The following is a 25,169-nucleotide window of genomic DNA, read 5'->3' as shown; positions in this document are numbered from 1 at the left end:
AAACACCGCCAGAAAGTATTGTTATATTTTCTCATCATTACTTTCAAAGCAGCTGTACATAGTTACAAAAACCCAAGGAGAGGAACAAATCTGGAACAAACATGCCATATTTTAAATCAATGGACAACATTTATTGGTAGTTTATTATTCAGGGTTTAATTATTCCTGTGGTAATAATCAGCAATTCATTTTATCTTCAGTTAGTACTACTTGCACAGCATTAAAATAACATATCAATTACAGGGTAAATGTTTGAGGAAGTCAATTGTTTGTATGCAAACTGCTTAAGCAATTAGAGTTCCTTCATAAAGCTTCAGTTGGAAAAATCCAATATAGGGGTGCTGGGTTATGGAAGACCCTACTTAAGAAAATCCAACCTTTACTCAAATTCTCCCAGTCCCTGTTCTCAGGGTTAGTACACAAATCTCTTCACAAGGGAACATTTCAGAGATCGCCCATAGAAAAAGCCAATGACTTCTCCAAAAGATCATAAGTAATTTTATTAAATTTATTTTTTGGATACATCTCTGTGTAAGCTTAGCATTTATTTCCCATCCACAGCATAATGCATTAGCATACGATTGAGAGATTCCAATATACAGCAAGATCCAGCAAGGATTTAACAAATAAATAATTTTCTACTCAAGATATTTTACATTCTTTTTAAATGCAATCTCTAAAACTAAGGTGTAGTTTGTTCCAGTTCCCTGATGAGGCTGTACCTACTAACATCAAACAAAATGAATGACAGAATCATCTTAACAGCCTGTTCAATTGCAACACCCTAGCTAATCTGCAGAGATACAATGAAAGAGACAGCTTAAATTCACATGGGGTAACAGTGAAAAATACCAGTGAAAGCATCTTAATTCTTATGCTCTACAACGATCCATTATTGATTGCAGCATGGGGAAGCAACATACTTCTATATAAATCGAAGAATGCAGTTATCAGTGTCAATTAACTGAACCTCTTTCCATATCGATTTGCAGCAACTTCACACCCAGTATATTGCTATCAAGAAACAGTTTACAAACCAAGCAGTGTGAGGAATTGAATGATTTGCTCAAGTACAGATCTGTTGTTGCATTAACATCACCAGGCTGTTCAATGACTATGCAGTGAAACTTCTCCAAACAAAAACCTTTTGCTCAATCACTACTCCCAGAGCAACCACCTGTCAAAGTGCAATCATCTTATTGTGGCTGTATTAAAAGGAGAGCTAAAAGCATACAACCTACAGGTGTGGCACGTTTATGTATGCAGTAGCAGACAAAGGTCAGTCACTTTTAAAGCAAACTGTACCTCAGGGCCAGATTCTCAGATGAACAAAGCTTTCAGTGCAGGGACAAATACAAAATCATAGGCAACAGTGGTCCATTAATTCTAGATTTCAGTAATGGTTAACTGCAGCAGTATTAAAATTGCCACCTGAAGAAGAGAAAAAATATTCTGCAGGGAAGGGCATCGATAGGTACAATCTTTAGTTTGTGCTTCATATGATGACAGTGGCATAAGTGACCTGTCATAGAAAGCCATCATAACGTTCCATTACCCATCAGCATAACTGTCTGGTTAAGGCAGTGCACCATGGGGTGTGGGTGACTTCAATCATCTAAACTTACGTTTACAAGATAATTTTAAATTGTGTTTTAAAATTAGTGATATGAAGCACACCTGAATTTTTCCTATAGCTATAAAAGAATGGAGAAAACTGAACATAACAGGAACTACAGCAACTTTACCCTGTTAGCAAAGGGTAGCTTCTCCAGAAAAAAAGGCAATACTTGCTCTATATATCTGTATAAATTACATACACAAAATCAGTATTTGTTTTTTACATCAGTCCGCTCACTGTGCTTGACTAGCAAGCATCTCTCTTCTGGCTGGCAATAATGTTCGCACAATGTATGTTAAATTGAGAACTTGGCCATGCCACTCAAACATCTGAAATTCTGACGCTTGTGTTTCTTTTTGCAGAGCGTAAACGAATAATAACAGTTCCAAGCAATTTTATTCATGTTAGCATTATAGGCAATAGATAATAGGTGCAGGAGTAGGCCATTCGGCTGGAGTACTGTCAGTGACTGACGCACTAGGACACCCAGATCTCGTTGTACGTCCCCTTTTCCTAACTTGACACCATTCAGATAATACTCTGCCTTCCTATTCTTATCACCAAAGTGGATAACCTCACACTTATCCATGGAGTACTCATGGCTGATCATTCTCAATCAGTACCCCGCTCCTGCCTTCTCCACATACCCCCTGACTCTGCTATCCTTAAGAGCTCTATCTAGCTCTCTCTTGAATGCATTCAGAGAATTGGCCTCCACTGCCTTCTGAGGCAGAGAATTCCACAGATTTACAACTCTCTGACTGAAAAAGTTTTCCCTCATCTCAGTTCTAAATGGCCTACCCCTTATTCTTAAACTGTGGCCCCTTGTTCTAGACTCCCCCAACATTGGGACCATGTTTCCTGCCTCTAACGTGTCCAACCCCTTAATAATCTTATACGTTTCGATAAGATCTTCTCTCATCCTTCTAAATTCCAGTGTATACAAGCCTAGTCGATCCAGTCTTTCAACATACGACAGTCCCGCCATTCCGGGAATTAACCTAGTAAATCTACGCTGCACGCCCTCAATAGCAAGAATATCCTTCCTCAAATTTGGAGACCAAAACTGCACACAGTACTCCAGGTACGGTCTCACTAGGTACAACTGCAGAAGGACCTCTTTGCTCCTATACTCAACTCCTCTTGTTATGAAGGCCAACATTCCATTGGCTTTCTTCACTGCCTGCTGTGCCTGCATGCTTCCTTTCAGTGACTGACGCACTAGGACATCCAGATCTCGTTGTACGTCCCCTTTTCCTAACTTGACACCATTCAGATAATACTCTGCCTTCCTATTCTTATCACCAAAGTGGATAACCTCACACTTATCCACATTAAACTGCATCTGCCATGCATCCGCCCACTCACACAACCTGTCCAAGTCACCCTGCAACCTCATAGCATCTTCCTCACAGTTCACACTACCACCCAGCTTTGTATCATCTGCAAATTTGCTAATGGTACTTTTAATCGCTTCATCCAAGTCATTAATGTATATTGTAAATAGCTGCGGTCCCAGCACCGAGCCTTGCGGTACCCCACTAGTTACTACCTGCCATTCTGAAAGGGACCCATTTATCCCCACTCTTTGCTTTCTGTCTGTTAACCAATTTTCTATCCATGTCAGTACCCTACCTCCAATACCATCTGCTCTAATTTTGCCCACTAATCTCCTATGTGGAACCTTGTCGAAGGCTTTCTGAAAGTCAAGATACACCACATCCACCGGTTCTCCCCTGTCAATTTTCCTAGTTACATCCTCAAAGAATTCCAGAATTCTATTCTCATAGCATGGAATGCGAGCATTTTACTTTGGAATAAAGTAATAATTGTTGTGGATAATAAATTTTTACTTAGCTTCACATATCTATCAAAGAACAGTATAACAAATCCTTTAAAAAAATGATAACAGCCATAAAAATAGTTTTGCCCAGTTTATTGCTAAGATGTTAGTGCAGTGAAATGTTTCCAAAACACTTAGCCATTGGTATCAGAGTTGACATGTGTAGCATTGCATTCAAATAGTGCAGTCATAGAAGGACATTGCTGCAGGGGTAGTTAAGGAAATGACAGGAGGATCTGATTGTATTGATGGGCAAAGAGAACATGGTAAACGTATTAGAATTAATAAAAAGGAACTGCAGATGCTGGTTTATACCATAGGTAGACATAAAATGCTGGAGTAACAGGCAGCATTTCTGGAGAAAATGGATAGGTGATGTTTCGGGTCGGGACCCTTCTTCAGACTCTGAAGAAGGGTCCCGACCTGAAACTTTCTAGGTTCTTTAGCTGCTGCAGTCGGTTCCAAGGTATCAGTTAGTTTTTTTATCCCTGGCCACTGCCAGATAATATGTTGACAAAATTAGAACATTAGTTTGAAAATTTGCTCGTTATGGTCTGGTATAGGTCAATGTTCATAGGTTTCAGCAGGGTGGAGCTAGAAAGTATAGTTTTGGAAAAGAGAGGTATTAGGTTATTCCTAATTTACAACACTGACATTAAAAGTAAAGTGGCTGTAAAGATTTTTATAAAATAACATCGGCTAACAATATTATTTTGTTAAGCAAAAAGGGATAACACCATTGGAAATACTAAACTGGAACGCCACGCTTTAAATAAATATAAGTAATATATTCTCCTACGGAGGTTTTTTTTTGTAATACAGAAAAGATGATTATTACATAAGATTTCCCTTACATAGGCTTTATACTGTGATTTCACTGCTCATTTCTTGTGTCTTACTCCAAAAAATTATTTTCATTCAATTCTCACTCCCCTGCTCTGTTTATTATTTTTTTCCTTGCAAGTGGAAAGTGGATTGATTGCGTTGTAGTGGAGCCTTCAAAGCCAGAACATCTTTGCTGCTTCCCTTCTTAACCCGTCCATTGAGCCAAACTTCCTTCAATGTTGACCCTGTATCAGCCCTAAATCTGTAGCCCGCAGTTTTTCCTCTCATTGGAGTTTGTATGTCTCCCGGTGACCTGCATGGGTTTCTCCGAGATATTTGGTTTCCTCTCATACTCCAAAGACGGACAGATTTGTAGGTTAATTGGCTTGGTATAAATGTAAAATTGTCCCTTGTGTGTATTGGGTAGTGTTAATGTGCGGGGATTGCTGGTCGGTGCTGACTCGGTGGGCCGAAGGGCCTGTTTCCGCGCTGTGTCTCTGAACTAAACTAATTTCCTTACGATTCTCCAACGTCGAGTTATTACAAGATCCTTTGGTTGTTCCTTCAAATCTATTCTCAACAAAATACCCTACCATATCAACTATTGATATTTCATTCTCCTCCTGGACTGCCCACCAGCCTTTAAGTTTTCCACCATTGAACATAGTAAAATGGAGGAATCGCCCTTCAGCCCACGATGGAACATAATGCCAAATTAAATTAATCTCTTCTACCTGCACTTGATCCACATCCCACTTTTCGCTGCATATTCATGTGCCTATCTAACAGCTATAATCATCGGACATGTCCTCATTCTTTAGGGAACCCTCTTCCATTATAGATGAGGCTCTCACTAGGGTCTCCTCGATATCCCACAGCTCTGCTCTTGCTCCCCCTCCCCCCATTCGTAACAAGGACAGAGTCCCCTTTGTCCTCACCTTCCACTCCATCAGCCGTCACATACAACATATAATCCTCCAACATTTTCACCACCTTCAACGGGATCTCGCTGCTGGCCACATCTTCCCATGTCCACCCCTTTCTGCTTTCCGCAGAGACAGTTTCCTCCGAAACTCCCTGGTCAACTCGTTCCTTCCTACCCAAACCACCCCCTCCCCAGGTACTTACTCCTGCAACCGCACCTGTCCCTTTACCTCCCCCCTCGACTCCATCCAAGGACCCAAACAGTCTTTCCAGGTGAGGCAGAGGTTCACCTGCACCTCCTCCAACCTCATCTACTGTATCCGCTGTTCCAGGTGTCAACTTCTCTACATCAGCGAGACCAAGTGCAGGCTCGGCGATCGTTTCGCAGAACACCTCTGCTCAGTCCAACTTAACCTACTTGATCTCCCGGTGGCTCAGCACTCCCACTCCCATTCCCAATCTGACCTTTCTGTCCAGGGCCTCCTCCATTGTCAGAGTGAGGAACAGCACCTCATATTTCGCTTGGGTCATTTACACCCCAGCGGTATGAACATTGACTTCTCTAACTTCAGATAGTCCCTGCTTTCCCTCTCTATCCCCTCCCCCTTCCCAGTTCTCCCACTGGTCTTCCTGTAACCGACTACATTCTATCTTTGACCCGCCCCCTCCCGACATCAGTCTGAAGAAGGGTCTCGACCCGAAAAGGAATATCTCTCCCAAGATGCTGCCTGACCAGCTACTCCAGCATTTTGTGTCTACCTTAGCTATAATCGTATCTACTTCCTTCACCACTACCCCGGCAGCACGCGAAGGGCACCCATCACACTGTGTAAAAAAAATTGCCCCATACATCTTCTTCTAACTTTCCCCCTCGCACCTTAAAACAGCATCCTCTAGTATTTGACATATCTCCTCTGGGAAAAAAAATTCTGGCTGTCTAGCCTATTTATGCCTGTCATCATCCTTCTCAACAAAAACCTCTTGTCTCTAATATTCTTGCAAAGTACCATACAACCAACCTCCCATTCCCTTCCAAACATTTAAATATGCTGTCACCGACAGCTTCCTGTCCATCTTCCCAGAATTCCACAGTCCAGAAAATTGAGATTTCCATATTTTATGACAGCAGTGGGACTGTAATCAAAGACACATAAAACACATTGTACATGACCACAATACATCATCCTTCTTAACTTGCCTGTAAGCCTATGATACCACACTTTTCCGAAGTCTATTCTTTATCATGTAGTTGGGGGAATCCTCGCTAAACTAGTTCCTTCTCTATTCAATCTTACCTGCAATGGCTTTTTTTTTCCTGTCCTGCATGGTTGCCTCTCATCTTTCCTTAGCATCTATTCTTGCCACTTACTTTAAATACAACCTCCGAACTGAAACATGCTACGATTAGCCCAAAAGGCACAAGACTTTGACTCTGTCTCTCTTCCCATAAATGTGGTGTGACCTGCTGAAAATAAAACACTGAGGATGTTGGAAATTCAAAATAAAAACAGAAAATGCCATCTTTGCGGCATTTTCTGTTTTTATTTTAGATTTCCAACATCCGTGGTTTTTGTTTATTGTCACCCCTAGCAATTTGCGAATTCTGTAAGGGTGAATTTCCGTTACTCGAACAACTGTAACACGGGGGGGGGTTGCCTTTATTCCCTCCCCCACACAACCCTCAACATGTGCTAGCTCTAGAGAAAAATCCAGTGTCTCACTTTTAACAAGCACCTGGAGATTTGCTGAGAAAATTGGTTGCAGTGCAAGGGTTACCAGGGCATCTTCAGTCCATTTCTCAGCTGCACAGACAAAAAAAAACCTGTTAACTGAAAGGGGTTGAACGGTGTCTTCTTTCTAAGGTAGTGAGACAGAAAAGTCCTACTGCTGAATCTTTTTTTTTTGTTTGTCAAGAGCATTAAGACAAGAATTTTTTTTCTTCTCCAAACTCTAAGCAGTATTATTTGGAGGAAAAAAAGTTCTACAACTAGTTATCTTTTACTTTTGCCTTAATTCAAATGAATTATATTCTAAAATGATTTTATCTAAAAACTAATTTTAAAATAGATTTATATTTAAATTGAACTTGTCTAAGATTTCTCAAGGAACTTGGCAAATTACCATGGAAAATGAAAAGGTGGTTAATTATTATGTTTTGTTGTATCTAAAGGCATGAAATCAAAAAGCATAATCATTCTTGCTCAGTAACACCATTCTAAGATGGCTATTCACAGGTTGTAGATCTGCATAATTAAAGCCTAATGCACATTAGATCAAAATGGGTTCCTGAAATTAAATCTAAGTAATTCGTTAAACTTGTTGAATTATAAATTAGTACATTTGTTCTCATTATATAAGAGAAAAGAAACTACTACAGGTACAACTTTAAAAAAAATTCTCAGTGTTTCATTGACTGGAGTTTTCTGACCAGTGGTATTCCGCAGGAATCAGGAATGGACCGCTGCTGTTTATATGATTAGGACAAAAATATAGATAGGCTTATTTGGAAGTTTGTATATGACACAAAAATTGTTCAAGTTATGAATAGTTGAGAACAATGTAAAAGGATACATCAGGATATAGATCAGGTGAAAATGTGGACAGATAAATTGTGTATGCGAGTTTAATTCAGACAATTGTGAGGTGTTTTAACTTTGGAAGGTCAAATGTAAAAGTAACCTTACATAAGTAACCATTCCCATTGTCTCCTAATCTGTAGATCTGGATTGCCTTTGGAATTAATGAGTCACGAGTTCTACGCCTGACCAGATCTGACGGAGCACTTGTGTGTAATGCGGAAGAATCCCAACAAGACTCAGTTCCAGCATGGACTCTTTGTGGCAAAATGGCCTTGCGAAAATCAAAAGATATCACATTAACCAGTACATCCCAGTTACAACCTTTAAACAAAATCAAGAAATTTGCCTTTGATGGTTGCTCTTTAAACCCATGTTGACTCTGCCCAATTCTATTTTTACCTTTCAAGATCCTCATTGTCACTTCCTCGAAAATAGATCCCAGTATTTTCTCTGGAGGATGGAAAGCTGTCCAGCACAGCATTGGAAGTTGCAACACTTAAAATGTTAACCCTGATGTACTGAATCAAGTCAGAGATGAGCAATGGAAGTTAAACACTCAGCTCAGGGTCAAAGTTACAACTGTCTAGTTCTACTGGAATTGGTAGTCTTGGAGATGGATGGACTGCACAGCAAGGATAGGACATTTGTATTAGGTTGTCAATTTGGTCTCAGCTTTAGTGTACAAAACCCATTAATCTTTTGCATTTATGTTTGTGGGAAAGGTTGGAGGTGGTAAAGGAAACAAAGCGAAGAGAATGTTGACAGGTTATCTTTCCTTTCTATGATAAGACTGGAACAATGACATGTTTTGGCAGAGAAAAATACAAGTTTGCGTGATGTAATCCATGTAGATCTAATAATGTCTGTCCACAAAGACTGTTAAAAACATGTAAATATTATTTACCTATATTCACATATGCATGTACCATTTAACAGATGTATCACTTACCTGAAGGTTTTTACAAGGCTATTTAGTTCAGAAAATATATCATACATCGAGAGATGACAAGGTCCCAATAACTTGGGTGAACTAGGAATGAAAAAGTAAACTTTTACAATTGTTATCAAATTCTCTATGAAAATTCACATTGCAAACTAATTTTACTGCAGCACATATAACCATATAACAACTACAGCACGGAAACAGGCCCGTTCGGCCCTACCAGTCCACGCCGACCACTCTCTCTGACCTAATCTCATCTACCTGCTCTCAGACCATAACCCTCCAATCCCCTCTCATCCATATACCTATCCAATTTACTCTTAAATAATAAAATCGAGCCTGCCTCCACCACTTCCACCGGAAGCCCATTCCATACAGCCACCACCCTCTGAGTAAAGAAGTTACCCCTCATGTTACCCCTAAACTTTTGTCCCTCAATTCTAAAGTTATGTCCCCTTGTTGGAATCTTCCCCACTCTCAAGGGGAAAAGCCTACCCACGTCAACTCTGTCCGTCCCTCTTAAAATTTAAAAAACCTCTATCAAGTCCCCCCTCAACCTTCTACGCTCCAAAGAATAAAGACCCAACCTGTTCAACCTCTCTCTGTAGCTTAAGTGCTGAAACCCAGGCAACATTCTAGTAAATCTCCTCTGTAACTTTATTTTTGAAAAGTTTGCCATTAATTGAGGTGCATTGCAGAACAGTTGTAAACATTAATATTTAATTAATTGATATTTAACAATTAATACAGTAGATGTGTTATTTTAAAATGTATCTAATTTAAGGTGGACATTGTAGTACACATTTGAAAGGCTGAAACAAAAATCTAATTTTTCTAATCCTAAAGACGACAGGATTTGAACATTAATTCTGAAAAAATATATAGTTTCCATGCATATTTAGATATATTAAAGTGTAACAACCTAACATTTATATAGATTTTGATAAATATCTATGAATACACTTACATTTTTTTAAGTGCATCTAAAACGATGCGTTTGCGAATTTGATGCTGTGCTTCAGAATCTACTAATGGAAGAACTGGATCCTCTTCTCTACTTTCCTAAATTAGAAATAGAACAGTATTATTTAACTTATGAATTGTTTGTCTGGAAATTGGAAAATATATTGGATCAATGATCTTTTCATGTTTGGCAGCAAAAATCAAATGAAACCTACAAAAGATGAATTGAATAAAAATAGTCTATAAATTGATAGTTTCATTCTACCTTCTAGACTTTTTTACACTGATTCTACAGATGGGAAACATGTAATTCAAAAACAGGCTTCAAAACAATTCTAAAATAAGGTAACATTCATTAAAGTTCAGTGTGGGTTAAAAATAAAAAGAGAAAATCTTTTTCACTGTGCATTTCACATACGCTTCACGTGAAAATTCTGTTTTTAATGAATTTTCATTATCTTTATAAAATGCAACATTATGAGGTCACAAACATCATTAGCTGTTTGACATGGAAGCACTTTACCTTCATTGACACAGTTGATTGAAGCATATAACATTTACCTGTGCTAAGCCTTTAGTCATAGAATTATGCAGCATATACACAGATCTATCGGCCCACCATCATGCCTATTTACACCAACCCCACTTCCCTGCGTTAATACCATATCCTTCTAGAACTTGTTCATTCAAGTACCTATCCAGATGTCTCTTAAAACGTGTTACTGTTCCTTCATCAACCATCTTCTCTGGCAGCTCATTCCAGATATCAACAATCTTGATGTGAAAAGTTTACTCCTTTGACTCTCTTCAAACCTCTTTCCTCTCACCTTAAACTTACAGCTTCTAATTTTAGATACCCCTACCATGGGAAACATGCCCTATCTGTGCCTCTCATAACTTTATATACTTCTACCACACCAGCCTCCGTCACTCCAGGAAAACCATACCCAACCTATCCTTATGTTATAACTCAAGCCCTCCAACCTAGGCAACGTCCTAGTGAATCTTTTCTGCACCATTTCTAGCTTAATCACATCCTTCCTGCAGTATGACAACCAAAACTGCACAAAATGCTCCAAGTGCTGCCTAGCCAACATTTTGTACAGCTGCACCATAATGTCTCAACTCATATACTAAAAGCCTCAGCTAATGAAGGTGAACGTGCCATTTGCCTTCTTCGCCATCGTTGTGTACGTGTTGCCACTTTGAAGAAACTATGTACTTGTATCCCGAGGTCTTTCTGCTCATATTCCCAGAGCCCTTCCATGTTTAAGGAAAGCAGTGATGGTCAGTCAACATAGATTTATGGAGGAAATCATGCTTGACTAATCTTTTGGAATTTTTGGCGGATGTAACAAGTAGAATGGATAAGGGAAAGCCAATGGATGGGGTGTTTTTGGACTTTCAAAAAGCCCACACAAGAGATTAGTGTGCAAAATTAGAGCACATGATATTGGGGGTAGGGTATTGACGTGGATAGAGAACTGGTTGGCAGACAGGAAGCAAAGAGTAGGAATTAACGGGTCCTTTTCAGAATGGCAGGCAGTAACTAGTGGGGTGTCGCAAGGCTCGGTGCTGGGACCCCAGTTGTTTACAATATATATTAACGATTTTGACGAGGGAATTAAATGTAACAGATGACACAAAGCTGGGTGGCAGTGTGAGCTGCGAGGAGGATGCTATGAGGCTGCAGGGTGACTTGGATAGGTTGGGTGAGTGGGCAAAAGCATGGCAGAAGCAGTATAATGCGGATAAATGTGAGGTTATCCACTGCACTGGAAGGCAGATTATTATCTGAATGGTGTCAGATTAGGAGAGGGGCAGGTGCAATGAGACCTGGGTGTACTTGTACATCAGTCACTGAAAGTAAGCATGCAGGTACAGAAGACAGTGAAGAAAACCAATGGCATGTTGGCCTTCATTGCATGAGGATTTGAGTTTAGGAGCAAGGAGGTCCTACTGCAGTTGTACAGGGCCCTGGTGAGACTGCACGTGGGCTATCGTGTGCAATTTTGGTCTCCTAATTTGAGGAAGAACATTATTGCGATTGAGGGAGTCGGCATAGGTTAATTCCTGGGTTGACGGGACTGACATATGATGAAAGAATGGGTCGACTGGGATTGTATTCGCTGAAATTTAGAAGATGAGAGGGGATCTTATTGAAACATATAAGATTTTTCGAGGATTGGACAAGATAGATGCAGGAAAAATGTTCCCAATGTGGGGGAAGTCCAGAACCAGGGTCATAGTTTAAGAATAAGGGGTAGGCCATTTAGAACGAAGATGAGGAAAAAAACTTCACCCAGAGAGTTGCGAATCTGTGGAATTCTCTGCCACAGAAGGCAGTGGAGGCCAATTCACTGGATGTTTTCACGAGAGAGTTAAATTTAGCTCTTAGGGCTAAGAGAATCAAGGGATGTGGGGAAAAAGCCAGAACGGGGTACTGATTTTGATGATCAGCCATGATCATATTGAATCCATTGGCTTGAAGGGCTGAATGGCCTACTCCTGCACCTATTTTCTATTTTTTTATATCCTACAAACTGTATGTAGTTGTAAGCCCTACAACTGTACGTACTGCCTTGGTTTACCTTACAAAATTGTACAATGTCACACTTATGGCCATCTAGTTATACAAAGCGGAAACAGATCATTTGGCTCAATTCCTCTGTCAACCAAGGACTCTACTTAAGCTCATCTATGCCCTCTAGTTTTAGACTCCCCTATCTGGGAAAAAGACTGCAGGGAAAGGATTATTAGGTCTCTGGCAGAGATTTTTGTAACTGTGTTAGTCACTGGTGAGGTACTAGAAAACTGGAGGATAACCATTGTTATGTTATTTAAGAGGGAAGGTAATTTAAAAAGGGAAGCAGGGATAAACCAGAGAACTACTACAGGCTGGTTAGCCTTACACAAGTGGGGGATTTATTGGAATAGATTTTGCGATACAGGTTAATATGCATTTAGAAAGGCAGGAACTGTTAAGGGATATTCAGCATTATTTTGTGTATGGGAAACTGTGTCTCATGAATTTGATTGAGTTTTATTTTGAAGAGGTGACCAAGAGGATTGACAAGAGGGAGGGAGGCCCACTGGAAATTGGAGGAACAGCACCTCATATTTCGCTTGGGCAGCTTGCAGCCCAGCGGTATGAACATTGACTTCTCCAACTTTAGATAGTTCCTCTGTCCCTCTCTTCCCCTACCCCTTCCCAGTTCTCCCTCTATCTTCCTGTCTCCACCTATATCCTTCCTTTGTCCCGCCCACTTGACATCAGTCTGAAGAGGGGTCTCGACCCGAAACGTCACCCATTCCTTCTCTCCCGAGATGCTGCCTGACCTGCTGAGTTACTCCAGCATTTTGTGAAATAAATACCTTCGATTTGTACCAGCATCTGCAGTTATTTTCTTACACTAGATTTTGTCTATGTGGATTTCAGAAATGCCATTGACAAGGTCTGGCATGGTAGGATGGTAGTGGAAGGTTGTTTTTCAGATTGCAGAAAATATCTGATTTTAAATACCATAAAATATAATTAACCACTGTACCATCAGGAAGATAATTTAACTCAGATAACAAGTTTAATCGTTATTTTGCTTAAACTACTCTTTCTCCTTGCTACCCACATAATTATTGAATGTAACAAGAGCTATTGGGACTGAATGTGATGGAAATTGATGCCATCAGTTCATGATGTAAACAGCTGTCAGATTCAATATCAGGAATGGAATCCAAGACCATTCTAGTTAACATCTATGTTAATTAGAATGGCCTTGGATTCAATTCCTAATATGGAAAGCAGTTACCAGAATTATTACCTCTTCACCCTTTACAGGGCTGTGGAATGGAACCCACTGGGGGAAGTCACAAAATAAAGTTCTAAAATCTTCAACAAACCATCATGAACTAAAATTTGGCAAACTTTTGAATGAATTTAAAAAAATGATTTGCTCATACTGAGAATGATTTTTATTCTTTCTATGATTTCTTCCAGAAAGATATCTGTGTGAAGAATGTATAACTTACGGAAGTTGTGGATTGATAATTTCCTTCACAGTTGTCTTCGGAGCTGTCAGACAAAGCATATCGTCCTTTATAAAACTCTTTGACCTTCAAATGAAGAAATTCAGATTCCTGCTTTAGTTGTTCAAATGTTGGTAATGGTCTAACTGAGGCATCTAACTTTTTGACCTGGACGCTCTTGTTAATATTTTCATTAGGATCAATGATTTCAACTACTTCCAGACTATCCAAGTCATCTTCATCAAGTTGTTCATGTTCAGTAGCATGAGTCGATTGACATGGCAACTTACATTGTGTTCTTTTGTATTTTAAATTTGAACCATAAAGAAATCTTAATGTTTCTCCTGTGTTCCATTCACTAAATGTTTGTCTTAGTAATTCTAGCACATTAATTTCTACATTTGAAGTAGATCTACTTGAACTAAGAGAGTTACGTTGTTTTGATATTGCTATTAGCTTTTTCAGAGATGCAGCACCTTTCTTACTTAGACCTTGTGTAGTAACATTGCTTGCTATAACTTTCTCATCATCTTTTAATCCAGTCAAGGAAACTGTTGGAAGTACATCTTGGTCTACTGAGAGAGGCGTTTTTTCTTTCAGTGCAAAAGTCAATTGATCTGTTCCTGCATTCAGGGACAATCTGGAACTAGATGTCTCAGCATTATTAACATGATATTCCTTCAATTGTTGTGCAGCTTTTTCTACTTCATGATCCATCTCTGAAGATTTTGGCACAGTTACTGTTTTTTGGGGTTTTGTAGTAACACCGTGCTGCTTTTTTTTAACATGTTTGTGCCCTGCACATTTTACGTTATACTTTTCTCCAGTCATGACAGTTGAAACAAATTTTTGATCGGAGTCACTGCTATCACTTTCACATGGAGAGGAGTTAGATACTCGCCGCTCATCCACAAAAGGAGGATCATCAACATCTGAAACCTGGATACTTAAACTTTGAAATCTCACTTCTTCTCCGGCACTCCCCCTGCAAGGTTAAGGTATAAAAAAGAAAAATTGATTCCAAGCTTATTTTCTAGGCATTATTCAGAAGCCAGATATCTCAGGGACTGTATTTACCGTCCATCCTCAATAATCTCTGAACCAAGGAAGCACAAGGTTCAAAACCTACTTTTTCTTAAGGTTCTTTCCAAACATCTACTGATACTGATCTCTAGATAGTTAATTTCTGAGCAAATAGAATTCTTTAACAAAGTGGAGAAACTCCCAATTAGACAGGGAACTGTAGGTCTGCCCACTTGCAGAAGAGATCTGGAATCAGAAGAACTGTTTGTTTTTTGCTGCCAAAGTTGAATCTTTTGGCCATTTATATATGATGAAACAACTCATACAACCAGTCCTAATTATAACCAATGTTGAATACTACTCTTTAATAGCTTCATTGTGGTTACTCCATGCATTTTTTGTGCCATTTACAATACAGTATGGAAAGTGGACAATTACCTTACATTTACAGACAAATGCGCCACCTCGTGGCCAATGTTTTTAAGCAGCAGTTTTAAAAAAAGTCCAAAATCTCTCTCATTGGCTCCAAAAAATGCCCCAAAATGTTTGTTTTATCTCGTATTTTCTTTTACACATAATGAAAATAAAAAATGAATAGGTCTCTTAAATAGATATATCTACAAAAAGGCAGACCATAAAAAGAAATAAAAATCAGAACACAGGTAAACAAAAACACTTATTAGGATAAATAATTTGAATTACCAATACTATCAGCACATGTATCAATCGCAACTCCATTAGTGATAAAATAATATTGATTGATGAATAATCTATCCCTACCATTTTTGCACATACAAGCTGTGATATATATTTAATTATCCTGAAATGATCAATTCTTAATACTAAATTCTAAACAATTATACCAAAGTTTAAAATACATACCTTTGCTCTTTTAATAATTGACACACTGGAGCTCTACAATACAAAAGAGAATATTTATCATGCATTAATAAAAATATTCCCTGGTCAGGTTTTTCCAATTTAGCTATCTACGAGCCTCTTCAGAAACAGCTGTGGTAATTGGCCAAACCATCATTTTCTTAGTCAGACACAAGGAACTTCAGATGCTGGGATCTTGCGTTAAACACAAAGTGCTGGAGTAACTCCGTGCTCTGATGCTGACAGACCTGCTGGGTTATTCCAGGACTTCACTTTCTTAGGATCAGATTTCATTTTGTATTGCAATGGAACAGACCAAGGAGAAAATTCACATCACCAACCAATCTCCAACTTTTCTTTTATTGAATATTTACCACATATTACATTTACAATTACATTTTTTTTAAAAGACAATTTATATCTTAACTTTAGCTTAGTTATTTTTCCATCATTACACTTCCTATACAACTGGTACTAAAATTATTTTAAAAAAATTATATACGATAACTACAAATCAGAAATATAGAATAAATACTTCACCCTTCTTGTACACGTGACCATATTGGGTCTTTTGGAATCTGAGCTTCTAAATATTTGGAGGCTTTATAACAAAAATTGCTGCAAAAATGCTGAAAATATAGAAAAATGTGTTGTTAAAAGCTCTAATATTATACATTTAGAGATAACATATTATCTGTAATTGTAATATCTCGAGTCCTAAATTCCACATTCTTTTACTTTCTCCCTTTCTATTACCTCATGACAACCAATTTTTGAAATGTAATACAATTCCTTTGGTGCATTTCAATTTTACCTTGAGTGAACAGGATTTTGCACTGTAATAGTCAGAGAGCCAAAACAGGCAATTAATGGGAGCGATATTCTAGCCAAGATATTTGTTTGTATATAGATGGCCGACTCATCTTTTCAGATTGAAATTATTCAGAACAATCAGCCACAAGCCAGGGAGCCTACATTATGTTACCACCAGGCATTATCCAGATCCAATTGTGAACTCCAGCAAATGGAGCACCAGCACATCTGGGACAGGTAAGTGGGGCATAGAGAGACATCAGGCAATTACTTTAGTTGGAAAGACTGGGTCAGCTTGATCTAATATCCTGTAAATGCCTTTCAAAACAACTTTCTGGTCCAGAACCAGGGGCCACAGTTTAAGAATAAGGGGTAGGCCATTTAGAACAGAGATGAGGAAAACCTTTTTCACATAAACTTGTGAATTTGTGGAATTCTCAGCCTCAGAAGGCAGTGGAGGCTGATTCACTGGATGCATTCAAAAGAGAGTTAGATAGAGCTCTTAGAGCTAGTGGAATCAAGGGGTATGGGGAGCAGGAATGGGATACTGATTGTGGATGATCAGCCATGATCACATTGAATGGCGGTGCTGGCTCGAATAGCCTACTCCTGCATCTATTTTCTATGTATCTATGGAACTAAACATTATGACATTGTTATAAAAAATAAGATATGCCAAAATTAAAATTATCACAATATTCATTTTATCGACTGGGCCAATTTTATAAACAGAAAAATTATGTTCCACTAACTAACGATCTTCCATTGCGGATTTCCAGGTACTTCATTAGAAACACATTCTCCAGCTAATTGGTGAGATGCAGGATAGTGCCTAGCATAGAGGCATAATTGACAAACTCTGACTCCAAAACATCTTGAGATCCTGCAAACTATTAGCTGCCAAAGCTATCATAAAAAGTTAATATTTGTGCATTCAAAAATCTATGAGAATTGAAAATAATATTAGTGACTTTCAGAACTACCAATGCCAGGTTGAAATTCCATAATAGGGTTTTACCTCACTTTTTCTGAATTGCACAATTTGCACAGAAGATTGACTGGACAACACCTGTGTGACATTTGTGGTAATATGTTTCATATTTGTTGTCACTAAGCTAAATGTAATAAGGAAAATGATTAACCTTTTGCTTTTAAGCTACTCAAGTTGTTAGAATTGTTGCTTCAACTATTACCTTGGTGAGAAATATTGATATGTGCTCGAAAACAATGGTGAATCCAGAGTAAGATGCAAACCTAATTATCACGCAGAACCCCCAGATATGACAAAATATTTCCTTTCAACACTGGTATTTCTTCACAAAATGCTGGAGTAACTCAGCAGGTCAGGCAGCATCTCAGGAGAGAAGGAATGGGTGACGTTTCGGGTCGAGACCCTTCTTCAGACACTTCAGTCCTTTCAACACTGAATAAGCAACTAAAAACGATGAAAATGTTCTTGCCTTTCTTTCTGTAAGATCATATACTCGATTCGTTTTTGTAGATATTTTGTACTGCTGCTTAGATACCTAAAATTATAAGAAGAAATGTTAAACAAAGTCAGAACCTGCAAGGGACTAACAAGTCAGCTGATTAACACAAATCAGATTCATAATTGAGTCTAAGTTCATGATAAGCCCCATGTATAAAGTTGACTGATTTGTGCTTGGAGACACAAGGAACTGCAGATGCTGGAATCTTCACCAAACAGTGTTGAAGAAATTCAGTGGGTCACTCAGCATCAATCTGAAGAAGAGTCCCAACCCAACACATCATCTGTCCTTTCTCTCCACAAGATGCTGCCTGACCCACTGAGTTCTCCAGCACTTTTTTTTTTACATGTCCTGTTGTTTTCTCCCTTTCTCTGTGATTGCTTCATCAATAGCTTAATACCATAGCAGTCCTGTCCCTAATGGTAGAGATTCTCCTACTTTCCTGCAATATTCCTATATCCTTCAGTCATACATTGTAGAAATAGGCCCTTTGGCCAAACTTGCCCACGCCGACCAACATATCCTATCTACACTAATGCCACTTGCCTGCGTTTGGCCCACATCCCTCTAAACCTGTCCTATCCATGTACCCGTCTAATTGCTGCTTAAACACTGCGATAATCCCTATTTCAACTACCTCCCCTGTCAGCTCGTTCCATACACCCACCACCCTTTGTGTGCAAAGCTCCCCTCAGATTCCTATAAAATCTTTTCCCCTTCCCCTTAAACCTATGCCCTCTGGTTCTCGATTCCTCTACTCTGGGCAAGAGACTCAGTGTCGATACCCGATCTATTCCTCTCATGATTTTATACACCTCTATAAGACCACCCCTCATCCTCCTGCGCATAGATTCCCAGCCTGCTCAATCTCTCACTATAGCTCAGTCCCTCGAGTCCAGGCAACATCCTTGTAAATCATCTCTGCACCCTTTCCAACTTGACAACATCTTTCCCATAACATGGTGCCCAGAACTGAATACAGTACTCTGAATGCTGCCTCACCAACATCTTTATAACTGCAACTTCTACACTCATTTTGTCTAGTTTTCAAAAACATTGACCTCTGTCATGAATTGGGTACTCAGTCATCAGGAATTGAAAATTCCTCAATATTCCCCCATTAAAATTTTACTATCTAAAACATAAACAATTTCCTGAATCAATTCCAAAGGTATTTAAAAAGACTTACAATTTCCAGTGTATTTTGACAAACAGGGTAACCGCACTGCTTAATTATGGAACGTTCTTCAATAACATCCTGATAATGGGCAGCAGTAATAAATGTTATCTAAATTAGAACAAAAATCAGAATAGATGAAGACAAATACATCTGTAAATATTAAAAAATAACATTGCATGCATAGCAAAAAATACAGAAGTATCAGTTGGTACCTACTCCTTCGGAAACTTAAGTACCAAACTATAAAGGCAACATTAAATTATGGTATTTCTTAAGTGATAATCAGAACATCAGCACCTTCACAACCAATGAAGTACCTTTGAAGTGAAGTCACTTTAACAGTATGAAATATTTGTCAGCTAATATACACAGAAGACAACTACAAATGGCAAAGTGTACTGAGGCAAATCATGCTGGACTCATTATGCATATATAATTGGCTTGATAGTAGGAAACAGAGACTGTCAGTGGAAGGTTGTTTCTTAGACTGGAGGCATGTAACTAGTGGCGTGCCTCAGTGGTCAGTACTGGGCCCAGTGTTGTTTTTGTTATCTATATCAATGATGTCGATAAGAATGTAAAAAGCATTATTCGTAAGCTTGCAGATGACATTAAAATAGGTTGCACTGTAGAGAATGAAGAAAGTTATTAATAATTACTAGAGGATTGTGATGTGCTGGGTAAGTTGGCCGAGAAATGGCAAATGGTGTTCAATTCAGATAAGTCTGAGATGTTGCATTTTGGAAAGTCAAACCAGGATACGTCTTTCACAGTGAATGGTTGAGCTCTGGGGAGTGTTGTAGAACAGAGGAACTTGTGTTTCATGTTATATAAACAAGGTATTAGTACATTGTACCCTGAAAGTGGCCTCACAGGTAGTCAGGATGGTGAAGGCAGTGTTTGGCATGCTGGGCTTCATCAGGCAGGACATTAAGTATAAGACGTTGGTGTGGCTGCACATGGAGTATTGTGTACATTTTTGGTTACTTTACTATAGAAAATATGTAATTAAGCTGGAATGTAAAGAAGATTTACAAGAATGTTCCCAAGTTTGAGGGCCTGAATTATAGGAAGAAATTGGGAAGGCTCCGACTATTCCTTCAAGTGCAGATGACCTTATAGAACTGGATTAAACCATGAAGGGTACAGATAAAATTAAAGCACAGTCTTTTTCCTGGGAACGGGAATCAAAAACTGGAGTGCATAGGTCCAAGGTAAGAAGGGAAACATTTGAAAGAGACCCGAGAGAATGATCTTCCAGAAAGGGATTGAGGTAGGTACATAAACATGGAGATTTTATGTTACAGTTGTACAAGATGTTGGTGAAGCCGGATTTGGAGTATTATGTTCGGTTTTGATCATCCTGCTACAGGAAAGACGTTGTTAAGCTGAAAAGAGTGCAGAGAAGATTTACGAGTTTGTTGCTAGGACTTGAGGGTCTGAGCTATAGGGAGAAGTTGGGCAGGCTAGGTCTTTATTCCTCAGAGTGCAGGAGGATGAGTGGTGATCTTATAAGTTCATGAGAATAGATAAAGTAGGTGCACAGTCTTTTATCCAGAGTAGCAGAATCAAGAACCAGAGAACATAGGTTTAAGGTGAAAAGGGGCAACCTTTACACTGCGTGGTTGGTGGGTATATGGAACGAGCTGCCAGAGGAGGTAGTTGAGGCAGGTACTATAACATTTAAAAGACAAGTGGACAGGTACATTGATCGGAAAGGTTTAGAAGGATATGGGCCAAATGCGGGCAGGTGGGACTAGTGTAATTGGGGCATCTTAGTCAGCATAGGCAAGTTGAGCCGAAGGGCCTGCTTCCATGCTGACATTTGGACAGGGACATGGATAGGAAAGGTTTTAAGGGATATTGGCCTAACTCGGGCAAACAACTTAGATACGCTTCATGGATGGCATGGACAGGTTGGGCTAATGTATTTGTTTCTGTGCTGCATTACTCTATAATAACGTATAAAATGTTATTATGTAAATTACAAGAATAAAAATTTAAATATTTACGAAAAAGAGTAATAAATGGGACTAACTAGACATCACTTTCAAAATAAAAATTGCATAATGGAGTCAACAGCCTCTTCATATCATATCATATATATACAGCCGGAAACAGGCCTTTTCGGCCCACCAAGTCCGCGCCGCCCAGCGATCCCCGCACATTAACTCTTCATTTTATTTATGTAATTGCCTTTAGTATGACATTAGAAATCAAGCAACAGTCACTACACTAATTGCGAAGTGCTTTGAGACACACTGAGGAAATTATAACTACACGTTCTAGATACGACCCAGGAAATGAAGGTGGAGCAGCGGTAGAGTTGCTGCCTTACAGCGCTGGAGACCCGGGTTTGATCCTGACTACGGGTGCTGTCTGTATGGAGTTTGTACGTTCCCCCGTGACCGCATGGGTTTTCTCTGAGATCTTCGGTTTCCTCCCACACACCAAAGATATATAGGTATGTAGGTAAATTGGCTTGGTAAATGTAAAAATTGTCCCTAGTGTGTGTAGGATAGTGTTATTGTGCGGGGATCGCAGCTCGGTGCAGACCCGGTGGGCCGAAGGGCCTGTTTCTGCGCTGTATCTCAAAACTAAATTAAAGACAACATTATTTTTTCTCTTCACTTTAGTTTACACTAAATTTAAATTACACCAAAATATTTTTAAAATGCCTCACTTACACAATCCAACAGAAATTCTTCCGTAACATTTACTTCAAGTAGACGTTCAACAATGTGAAGAGCTGTTGTCTCACATTTATGGTTTTTCTGTAGAGCGGCTTGCAATGCAGCTTTTCTATAGGTGACACAAGTAGACATAGGGGGAAATCACATTAGGATGGGATGAATTTCAGGATAACATTTATTTTCAATGTGAACTATTTGCTCCAAGAACAGTACTCCAGTGTTTTTACATCTTTGTCATTCAGATTGGTTTAATTTGCAACTTTCGAGATTGAGAGGATTCGATAGGGTAGGGTAGTGTAGATAGGATAGGGAACATAGTTAGAAGCATTTTCCCAGGGTCGAAATGTCAAAGACTAGAGGGCACAGCATTGAGGTAAGGGCAGGGAGAAAGAGTTTTTCCCCCCACAATGAGAATGGTGGGTGCCTGGAACCCACTGTGGGTGGCAAATACAATAGTGACATTTAAGAGGCTTTTGAATAGGTATGCAGCTATGCAGGGAGGGATATGAAACATATACAGGCGGAAGGAATTGATTTAAATTGGCATCATGTTCGACACAGGCAGCATGTTCCTGTGCTGTACTTTATTGTTCTATCAGCTTTCTTTAATTGGACTGGTTTTTAGAGACAGAATACAGTTGGGGGAGAAGCAAATTGTTCCACTCAATGCTATCATTCCATTTCCCGGTCGCTAATTCCATCACCCCCCCCCACCCACCCCTCCCTCTGTCCATCTACCCCACCAGCTCCACATCCACCACAGAAACATACAAAATAGGTGCAGGAGTAGGTCATTTGGCCCTTCGAGCCAGCACCGCCATTCAATATGATCATGGCTGATCATCCAGAATCAGTACTGGGGTTCCAGCTTTCTCCCCATATCCCTTAATTCTGTTTGCCCGAAGAGCTATATCTAACTCTCTCTTAAATACATCCAGTAATTGGTCTCCACTGCCTTCTGTGGCAGAGAATTCCACAGATTCACAACTCTCCTGCTGAAAACATTTTTCCTCATCTCAGTCCTAAAAGGTCTATCCATCCTCCTGCACAACCACCCCCTCCTTCTCCTGCACCAACCCCTCACCCTCCTGCACAAACCACCTTCTCCTCCTGCACCCTCTCTCCTCTGCACCCACCCCCTCCCACCCTCCGCCTGCACCACCACCCCTTCCCTTCCCCCGCCTGCACCACAACCCTATCTACCACCCCCTCCTCCTGCACCACCACCCCTCAACCTCCTTCTGCACCACCACCTCCATCTGCTCTCTACAGCTCCTAAATCATTAACTACTATCAATTTCAGACCCAGTAGGACCTCTACCTGCTCCTGCACAATCACCCCATTCTGCACCATCTCTCCATCTGCTCCTGTACCACAAATCCTCTTCTCATCCACCACCCCTTTCTCCTCCTGCACCCCACCACCCCTCCTCCTGCACCATCACCACCCTCTCCTCCTGCACCCCCTCCTTCTGCAATCTCCTCCTCCTGCACAATCTCCCCCTCCTACACCACCCTCCCCTGCTGCACCATCCCTCCACCCTCTCCTCCTGTACCATCCCTCCACCATCTCACCCACCTGCACCATCACTCTCTCCTCTTGCATCACCTTCTGCACCATCACCCCCTCCTACATCACCACACCCTCCTCCTACACTACCACCCTCTCCTCCTGCACCATCACCACCCCTCCTTCTGCACCACCACCCTCTCCTTCTGCAATCTCCTCCTTCTACAGCTCACCACACCCTCCTCCTGCACAATCTCCTCCTACATCACCACCCCTCCACCTGCACAATCTCCTCCTCCTACACCACCAGCCTCTTCCTCCTGCACCATCCCTCCACCCTCTCCTCCTCCTCCACCTGCACCATCACCACCACCCCCTCCTACACCACCACCACCCTCCTCCTCCTATACCACCACCCTCTTCCCCCTGCACCATCCCTCCTCCTCCTCCTCCTCCTCCACCATCTCCTCCTCCTCCTCCACCATCACCATCACCACCCCCTCCTCCTGCACAATCTCCTCCTCCTACACCACCACTACCCTCTTCTCCTGTACCATCCCTCCACGTCGTCCTGCTCCTCCATCCACCTTTCCCAACCCCACTCTCAGTCCTCCTCCATATTCTCCAAGCTTCCACCAAGCAGGGGACGGGTGGCACCGCGCGGCGGGGTTCTGCGTCCCCGCTGCCGGCCGTCCGCGGGAACGCGCACTCGCCTTCTCCGCGCCTCCTCGCTCAGCGCGGCGCGCGCCGGTGTCGCGGACGTCGAGGTGCTCGCGCCTTTCAACCGTCTCCGGCTCGCGCTCTTCCGCCGCTCCTCCTCCGCCATGTTGGCTCCGCCGACCTTTGACCGACGGCAGCTCTTAGACCCAAAGCGCGCAACCTCACGGCGGCGGAGCGGCTTCCCTGGATCCGCCTGCGATTTAGTACCAGTCTGCATGAATCCATTGTCAAGAGTGTTTTATTGTCACATGTCCCAGGTAGAACAATTAAATTCTTTCTTGCAGCAGCGCAACAGAATATGTCAACATAGTACACTGTAAACAATAGAATAAACGAGAGACAAAAAAATGTAGCAGGCAAAGTTTCTTCTGCTTATGTGGACATTTAAATTTACTGTAATGTGCGATGTGATTGATTACAATTCGTAATAAATTGAATAATTTCATAAAGGAGCTGTGAGTTTATCCCTCACTGTTGAAATTACAAGTCATTCGCTCATTTCCCACATTGCTGTTTAAGGGAGTTGCTGAATACAGAATAAACGTTGCATTTCTTAATTTTTCAATAGAAGCTACAAGTTAAAACTTATTTCCTTTGCTGCAAAGCACTTTAAAACGTTCTGAGGTTGCAAAAAGATTATGTGCTAAATCTTTTGAGTACTGAAACTCTTTGGGCCCAATCTAAGATCTTCAAAAAGGAAAGAAAAAACGCAGATGCTGGAAATCTAAAATGAGAGCAAAAGGTTCTGGGGGTATTCAATAGGTCAGTCACCACTGTGGAGAGTGAATCACTTATGCCAACAATCTTATCAGAACTGGAGAAATGAGAAAAACAAACCTGTTTCAAGTTGTAGAAAGGCTGAGCGATGCGGAGAACAAAGATAATGTCCAAAATAGTGGAGACCTAAGATGTCCAGGTGACATAATTGCATTTGATACTATCAAAGAAAAGGAAGATTAATGGGGGCAGCTGAGAAAAATGAACATGGTAAATGGACCGTTACGTATTGGCTGTTATTTAATACAGTACATTTAGTTTATAAGTTGTGTTGGTTTGATAATCACTGATGAGATCAATGTGGGAACCGTAGACTTTGCCATACATGGGGTAGGAGGTGCCCGATGGGCCGGATGAGTAGTTTAT

The 25,169-nt window shown here is 40.4% G+C and overlaps 1 protein-coding gene across 2 annotated transcripts in view; it reads right to left on the bottom strand.

The window, feature by feature from the left end:
* rpap2 (RNA polymerase II associated protein 2) overlaps positions 1 to 24,243 on the bottom strand; it is a 43,795-nt gene extending 19,552 nt beyond the window's left edge. For both annotated transcript variants that reach the window (XM_078408218.1, XM_078408217.1), the window contains exons 1-9: positions 24,020 to 24,243; positions 21,791 to 21,905; positions 19,113 to 19,211; positions 17,894 to 17,959; positions 16,161 to 16,249; positions 15,624 to 15,656; positions 13,722 to 14,703; positions 9,700 to 9,794; positions 8,739 to 8,819 (exon numbers count right to left, since the gene is read on the bottom strand). In XM_078408218.1, coding sequence (XP_078264344.1) covers positions 8,739 to 8,819; positions 9,700 to 9,794; positions 13,722 to 14,703; positions 15,624 to 15,656; positions 16,161 to 16,249; positions 17,894 to 17,959; positions 19,113 to 19,211; positions 21,791 to 21,905; positions 24,020 to 24,243 — 1,784 coding nt within the window. The remainder of the gene's footprint in view (positions 1 to 8,738; positions 8,820 to 9,699; positions 9,795 to 13,721; positions 14,704 to 15,623; positions 15,657 to 16,160; positions 16,250 to 17,893; positions 17,960 to 19,112; positions 19,212 to 21,790; positions 21,906 to 24,019) is intronic.
* Positions 24,244 to 25,169: the final 926 nt, after the last annotated feature.

The sequence above is a fragment of the Rhinoraja longicauda genome, chromosome 11, assembly GCF_053455715.1.
Source record: "Rhinoraja longicauda isolate Sanriku21f chromosome 11, sRhiLon1.1, whole genome shotgun sequence".
NCBI classification, from domain to species: Eukaryota; Metazoa; Chordata; class Chondrichthyes; order Rajiformes; family Arhynchobatidae; genus Rhinoraja; species Rhinoraja longicauda.
Note: the sequence above shows the minus strand (reverse complement) of the source record. Positions and strands in the feature narration are given on the sequence as shown.